At 32.2% G+C, this 8,449-nt stretch overlaps 1 protein-coding gene across 1 annotated transcript; it reads left to right on the forward strand.

Annotated features, from left to right (window-relative positions):
• The first annotated feature begins 4,328 nt into the window (after positions 1–4,328).
• Positions 4,329–6,602, forward strand: LOC107785337 (beta-amyrin 6-beta-monooxygenase-like). Its single transcript, XM_016606615.2, has 3 exons — positions 4,329–5,377; positions 5,816–6,003; positions 6,103–6,602. The coding sequence occupies exons 1-3, from the start codon at positions 4,423–4,425 to the stop codon at positions 6,400–6,402; spliced, it is 1,443 nt and encodes a 480-aa protein (XP_016462101.1). The 5' UTR covers positions 4,329–4,422; the 3' UTR covers positions 6,403–6,602.
• Positions 6,603–8,449: the final 1,847 nt, after the last annotated feature.

Genomic DNA, 8,449 nt, shown 5'->3' on the forward strand with positions numbered 1-8,449 from the left:
ACTGTGTTATCGAATGGGCACTTTACCGTTACTTTCAAATACAATATTATTTTAATTATTATTTAATTTTATAATATCGTAACGTTAAATGCATTGTTATATAATAATAAAAAGTATCATTTTATGTAACAATTAATTTGGTGTGGTCGCCTTATTTTTTTCTCTCAGTCTTGCCCTTCCTAATTATTAAATATTCATATTTTATCATTTATCCTACTTTTTATATAATAATGCTGCCTTGTATCCTATTTTTTTTAATAGTATTATAAGTTTATTTTTCATATTGTTGGTGTATGACGTCATGAAATAACGGTAAACGATACAATCTATCTAAATATTATATTCATCAAAACAATACAATACAATATATTATGAAATGAAATAATATGTAATAACCATTCAAACAAGTCGTTAAGTAGGCATTTGGACAAACTTAATTTGCTTGACGTCCAAAGAAAAGTATTTAAAGTTGGGAAAACCGCTCATTTTCCCCTTATTAGATTTAACGAAATGTGACGATTTTATCGTTCGTTTTCTTTTCTTTTTAGTTCAAAAGTGTCCCTGCCTTAGTCGAATTGTTCAAAATGCATTCCGAATTAACGGTTGCCCCCGTTCGGGAATATATTCAATTAAAACAAAACAAGAAAGTAAGTTCTGTCCCTGAATTATTCGATTCAGGGACAAATCTATTCTCCATTTCGTCTTAGCACGTTTTTTGTTCATGATTATTTGAAATATTAGAGTTCAGTATTTGGAATATTAAGATAATATTTGATATTCAAAAGAAATAAATTTATGGCCACAGAGTGAAAATCACCCAAACACGACAAGCCAATATAATATGAGGACAGGTGTTAGACTGTGCATTTGCACGTAACAGGCACAAAGGAATCTCCCGACTTATTCTGCCACGTTGTTACTTGCCACTTTGGTTGCTTTCGTGTGTAAATTACTTGCCTCATCAGTGTGTATTTCGGATAATATTTGCCACCAAGTATCTACTAGGCTACGAGCTGTGCCCACACCATTATTCCTCATGCCCAAAAGAAAAGAAAAATGAAACAAACGCGCACACACACACGAAGCTAATTAAAATAGGTACTTAACGTACATATATAAAAGAAAACGACCTGAGGTACGAGACTTAGAAGATGTGTAGTGGTTCATGTATTTGCATTGTACTGCATGCTTCTGTCTTTCTTATCTGTACCTCTAGCCAAAAATTTCTTATACTCATTTTAGAAAATTACAAAGGTATTTGTAATTGTTTGATCTCAGCAATACTATTTAAAGACGACATACAATTATTACTTACTCATTTAGAGAATAGGTAAATAAAGGAATTCTAATCAAATGTTCCTTATGATTAATATTATTAGATAATTTTTTAAAAATAGATATTCCATCTATTGCACTTTTTGTGTCTCTATTATTAATTTGAAGAGTCAAACAAGGCTTTCTTTGATTATAATTTTTTATAAATACTTTTTAGATATTTTAAATTGTGAACTATTGTGACTTATACTACTATAGTTTTTAAATATATTAATTTTATTTCAAAAAATTTGAAAATTTTATACCCGAATTTACACCAAAAATTAATTAGTTTGATCCTCTAGAGTGGGAGAAGTATGTCAAAAAGTTAAACGACAAATAAACAGTACAGAGGGAGTAGTATTCACTCTACGATAATGACTTCGAGCTCATCTTATGAGGACTTGATTATTACTCCGCTTTTTTGTGTCCATTTGTCAAAGCTTTTAAGACTCGGCGAATAGACGCCTAAAGTTTAATTGATTGATTGGTTTTGTTTATTTCTGCCTTTAACTTTCAACCCCACGAGTGGGTGTCTAAATCAAGAACAAGTTGAGGTATTCTACTTTTTCAAGTCAAAAAAGTTTTAGGTAAGCTAGATGTAATTAAGACTTTATTACCCTATATAATCGGTTTTCTCTTTAATAATTGTCTTTGAAGTTTTTATACCCCTTGAGGAATAGCTACTCACAAGAGAGAGCTCTATGTAAGCTAAATTTAACATATCGATTAGGAAATTTGGGTCAGCACAACTTTGACTTTTTATACTATGCACACCCGAAGTGCCAATGACCTATTTAAGAGCGAGATAAACTTAGAGCAAAGACGATTAAGTAATTAAATGATAATTTTGTTTTTGTTTTATTCTTGTTTTTTCCCTAAGAACAAGAATTAATCACTAGCTTTAACTTATTTTCACAAATTGCTCTGCTAAGTAAGTCAAAAATAACATGCTACATAATTAGTTGTTCATCAGTTACTCTAAGTAGTTAGTATTGCTTACAAGACTAATTTTGCATATATGGATAGGCTACAAATTCAAAGAGTAGGGTAATGAAGAAATGAGGTGGCCCAATGACTAATTTTGCATTTGGAGAAGATAAGAGTTTTGAACTAATAGGCTAGTTTGACTAACATTTATTAATTTACAAACCATTAAATGATTACTGTTTGCATAAAAACCCTAGAGTGCTAGATTTGTTGACAAGAACTGAAGAGAGGGTGGTGACACGTCCCTCAGAGCTGGAAAAAATAATACTAAAGAACTTATACAGTATAATACTTTCACCACTTGAACTCTTATTTTAGATCTATTGAACTCTTATTGCAGTCCTGTATGCGAAGCCCACTGGCTCGATTAATTCTGGATTTTCAACTTCTATTTTTGAATTTTTCTCAATTTGCATCAGGTAGAGCCGCTAATGGTGTAAAGTGCTCCTACGAAGAAATTCTTCATCTGCAAGGCTCGAACAAGAGACCTCTAATTAAAGATAGAGGAACTCCAATCATTCACCGTACTCCTTAGTGGTATGTTTGCTTGTAGTTATTATAAATAGCAAAAAAAGACGAAACAAAAGAAAAAGAAAGTGTTTGTACGTAATTTATAGTAAAAATAGAATGTGATAGCCAGTTTTCGGACTAGTTATTGAAAATAACCAGCACTTGCAAAGTCATTGAAAGATAGCCACTATTTTGCTACAACACGGAAAGTTCCAGCATAATATGCTGGAGATTGGAGCACATGTGCATGAACTTCTAGCTATTATGCTGGAACAATATATTATACTGGAACTCCAGTATATTATGCTAGAATATTTTACAGATTTTAAATAGTATTTTCGTTCAGATTTATCTTTATATAAAAAGTGGCTAAATTTCGATTTCTTTTGAGACTGTGGCTATTTTTTAATGATCACTTGTAAATCTGACTATTTTTGAATTTCTCCCTAATTTGTAAGTGAAAGGTGGGCTTTTCAAAATATAAACCTGTTCGAGCCCAAGACGATAGTCTCCCAAATTTGGGTATAGGCCTGGAACTAAGGCTAGCCCAACATTAGAAAGCAAGAGAAAGATGTGGATTGTGGACTATCAATGCAGTAGCAAAACGATGAACAAAGAAATTTCTTAGCTCTAGCAGAGGAATAATAGACAAATATATGAATGAAAATCATTTTCCACCTTTAACTTTGCAATCAAGAACAGGAATTTAATTCTGTAGAGGCAAAATTTGTATGGTCGACCGGAGAAAAGATGCCGACCAGCAACAACTCTTGTTTGTCACTTGTTGAAACTATATTTTGGACACATACTTATTTTTTACTGTCCTTAATAAACCGATGCTCAAAATGCAAAATCCTAAATTTTTTGTATTTAGCCTATCTACATCTCCTTGATAAGATACCTCTATCCTTAGCCAGAGGTTTAGGATCGAGCCCTACACATGAAAAATTCTCGGGAGGAAGTATTTTCTTTTTTAATGAGCCTTATGCAGCGTGATTTAGAATTAATCAGGCAAGTGAATTTCTGAATACTAGAAAAAGTTCTAAAATAAGTTACAGTAGTTAGTTAAGTAAAAATAGAAAAATTAATCATAATTTAAAAAACGTATGAAAATCTTAACCCAAAAAGAATCAACCAAGATGTAAAATTGTTGTATTGGCATTCCTAGAGCTAGAACACACATCACCAATATTTTGCTGATCCAAAAAAATCGAGAATAGATGAAGAAAAAAATTTAAAAAATTGATCCATTAAATGGTTAAAGTGGACAGCTATGATTTTAAAAATAAAAATTGATATCATATAATCCTAAGGCAGAAGAAGACAAAGTAGAGAATCGTATAAATCACCTCCTAATTCTGCAAATCTTGTCTTGTTTATTTAAAGCCCAAAAAATGTTAAAAATTCCATTAAACTATTTCCAAAAAATAGTTGTTGTTGTATTTCCAAATTTTCTTCAATTCTCATATTCAAGTAATCCTATATCCTTCAAATTGTCTTATTTATCTTCGGTGTTGTCCAATTAGCTTAAGCCCTTCACATCCTATATATATCTGCACTTGTACACTCACTTCTCCAATATATAGCAAAAAAAGAAGAGAAAAAGAAATGGAAGCCATGATTTCTTACCTATTAGCTCTGCTATTTCTTCCTCTATCTCTCACTTTCATCTTCTTCCTTCGTAAACGCCATTCGAATAGCAAAAAACTTCCACCAGGAACATCTGGATGGCCATTGTTAGGAGAAAATATGGAGTTTGCCTTATTAGGTCCTGAGAAATTCATCAAAAAAAGAATGGAAAAGTACTCACCTCAAGTGTTCCAAACATCAATCATGGGAGAGAAAATGGCTGTGTTTTGTGGTGCACAAGGGAATAAGTTCTTATTCTCAAATGAGAACAAACTTCTCACATCCTGGTGGCCAAAATCCATGAAAAAGGCATTGCTTTTCCCTGAATTTGCTGAGAGTTCATTGAAAGAAGTATCCGCTTTACAACGCGGTTTTCTCCACGATATTCTCAAGCCTGAGGCTCTAAAACAATACATTCCAGTTATGGATTCAATGGCCCGAGATCATCTAGATGAAAATTGGATTCCTAATAATGGAGTAGTCAAGGTTTTCCCATTGTCAAAGAAGTACACATTTGATTTGGCGTGTCGATTGTTCATGAGTTTGGTAAATCCTGAGGAAATAAAAAGGTTAGCTGATCCTTTCACTCTTGTTACAAATGGAATATTTTCTATGCCTATTGATTTGCCCGGAACAGCTTATAATCGCGCTATCAAAGGCGGGAAAATGGTGAGGGTTGAACTTATGAGGATCATTACACAGAGGAGAAAGGAATTACAAATGGAGAATAAGGAGACAATAGCAGGAGGCAGAGACTTGTTGTCGAAAATGTTGCTTGTTACTGATGAAAATGGAAGGTTTATGAGTGAAATGGAGATCTCCAACAATCTAATAGGAATGCTAGTGGCGAGCTTTGAGACTACTAGTAGTGCAGCCACTAGTGTTTTGAAGTATCTGGCTGAACTTCCCCACGTCTACGATCAAGTTTACAAGGGTAAATTAAACATGTCTTTGGAAAATGAAAATCTAAATGTTACTATACTTAATTCATAAATAGGTAAAGTACTTAAATTGGTGGACAAATCTACTAGCCTGATTGGCCAAGCTTCTCCGTGGTCTAAAGTATTTTTTTCCAAAATTGAAGTGTTTGGCCAAGCTTTTAGATGAAAAAAAATTTATTTTTGAGTAGAAGCAAAAGTAGTTTTAGAGAAGTAGAAAAAATTAGCTTCTCCCCAAAAAACATACTTTTGAAAAGCTGTTTTGAGAAAAATACACTTAGAAGCAATTTTTAAAAGGTTGGCCAAACACTAATTATTTTTCAGAACTGTTTTTCAGAAAAAACACTTCTCAAAATAGGCTGATGTTAAAAGCTTGGCCAAACAGACTATATGTCGAATATATTCACATGACAAAAAATATTGTTTGATGACAGAACAAATGGCAATAGCAAAGTCAAAAGGAGAAGATGAGTTGCTAAGTTGGGAAGACATTGAGAAGATGAAGTATTCTTGGAATGTAGCACGTGAATCACTAAGGCTAACTCCACCAGCTCAAGGAGCTTTTAGAGAAACAATCACTGATTCTACATATGCAGGTTTTACCATTCCAAAAGGGTGGAAGGTACAAAATTAAATACTTTCATTTTGTTACTAGCTATCTTCATTCCTATCTATATCTATAATATATACGGGGTTTGTGAAAATGACATGTTTTTTACAGACATTTTGGTCAGTGCACTCAACACATAAGAATCCGAAATACTTCTCTAATCCTGAAAAGTTTGATCCAACGAGGTTTGAGGGGAGTGGACCTGCACCCTACACGTTTATACCCTTCGGGGGAGGACCTCGGATGTGCCCTGGAAAAGAGTATGCTCGACTGGAAGTACTAGTGTTGATGCACAATGTGGTCAAAAGGTTTAAACTTGAAAAGGTTATTCCAGATGAGAAGATTGTGTTCCATGCTTCTCCTGTGCCAATGCATGGCCTTCCTGTTCGCCTTCTGCCTCATGGAAATTAGTAGAATTTCATCTCAGGAAGTGAATTATGTTCTGGTTTTAATTAGTTTGAGCAAAATTAAGATATGACAATCGTTTTATATAAACCCTGAATAATTGTAATACTAGTATGAAAATAAGTTGTTGCATTCAAATTACAGGGATATGTTTATCTTTCGTTACCAATTTATATCAAGATTGCGTGAGTGAAAATTTAGTATGAGATTTCCTAGCGTGAATATGAATTTAGTCGGGTTTCAATGCGAATACTAAGTGAGAAACCAAAAAAAAAAAAAAAAAGAAAATATCACTCAAAATCTACATCAACTCGAAACACACAAAAAATAGAAAGAATACTAGCTACATATTGTTGGGCGATTTGCAGCCATAGCCTATATTTATGCCACCTTTTAACATGTACCCTATTTTTAAAAACTATTGATTTGGTAGCCAACTAACAAAAAATTAGTAATAATATGACCATTATACCCCTGACAAAACATATAGAAGATGCATCACGCATAAATCAATTTATGGTTCTCCTCATCACCCCGTCTCTCCTCAGATCGCCTCTCGCAAACCAGAAATTTGAACCAGATTCAAATTCCAAATTCAAAATTACAAAATACATTGTAAGTATTCCAATTCATCTTCAAAATTCAAAATAGTTTTTGAAACTGATTGATTTCATGATAGATGTTTCTATAATTATTTTCGTAATTCGCACTTGAATATATGTTTCTGATTGATTGATTGAAGTTGTTTGACGGATGAAACATGAACTTTTCACTGATAGATTAAACTAATGAATGAATTTGCATTCTAAATCTGTTTCACGTTGAATTCTAACATTCTAATCCGACAAATTCAAATATGCTGAAGTTTTCCACTGCATAATATGCTGAAGTTTTTGGTTTATTTGCTAAACAAGCTGAGTTTTTACATATACTGAAGTATTTGTTTTGTAGTGTAATCAAGCTGAAGTTATTTAGTTCATATGTAAAAACTTCAGGAAAACAAGCTGAAACATAAATTACAATTACTATTGCACAAAAACTTCAGCATAAAGTGATGAAGTTGTTTAGTTCATCTTTAAAAACTTCAGCAAAACAAGCTGAAGTTTTCTTCCTGGGTAAAAATAAAACATAAATTAAAATTACTTATTGCACAAAAACTTCAGCATGAGATGCTGAAGTTGTTTAGTTCATCTTTAAAAACTTCAGGAAAACGAGCTGAAGTTTCCCTCCTCCACTGGGTAAAAAATAAAACATAAATTTAAATTACATATTGCACAAAATCTTCAGCATAAAGTGCTGAAGTTATTTAGTTCATTTTTAAAAACTTCAGCAAAACGAGCTGAAGTTTTCCTCCTGCACTGAGTAAAAATAAAACATAAATTAAAATTACATATTGCACAAAAACTTCAGCATGATATGCTGAAGTTGTTTAGTTCATCTTTAAAAATTTCAGGAAAACGAGCTGAAGTTTCCCTCTTCCACTGGGTAAAAATAAAACATAAATTAAAATTACATATTGCACAAAACCTTCAGCATAAAGTGCTGAAGTTGTGTAGTTCATTCTTGAAAACTTCAGCAAAAAGAGCTGATGTTTTCCTCCTGCACTATGTATTTTATTATGATTTTTTGGTAAAACTTCATACCAAAAAATGCTTAAGTTTTCCGGAATATGTAAAATATTTTTCATATATTTTTTAGTATGCTGAAGTTTTTTAGTTCATTTGCTAAACACATGCTTAATATTTTGTCCTGCAATATGTAATTTTCGGATGAGTTTTTGTTAATTCCTACTGAAGTTATTAAGTTCATTTCCTCTGTTATTTTTCGAGTTTAAAGAAAATTAATATTTACAAAAAAATGCGCAAAAACTTAAAACAAAAACAAATTTTTTCATTAAATAAAATAAAAGATAAATTAAAATTACATAAAAAAGAAATAACATAATAACCCTTTGTAATGACCCAAAAGGTCATCACTTGATTTAAAAGTAAATTCTGTATTCTGAGGCCTTAAAAGCCTCCTTTTATCTCACCTCGATTTGTGTGCGCAGTCC

Source organism: Nicotiana tabacum, chromosome 3 (genome assembly GCF_000715075.1).
Source record: "Nicotiana tabacum cultivar K326 chromosome 3, ASM71507v2, whole genome shotgun sequence".
NCBI classification, from domain to species: Eukaryota; Viridiplantae; Streptophyta; class Magnoliopsida; order Solanales; family Solanaceae; genus Nicotiana; species Nicotiana tabacum.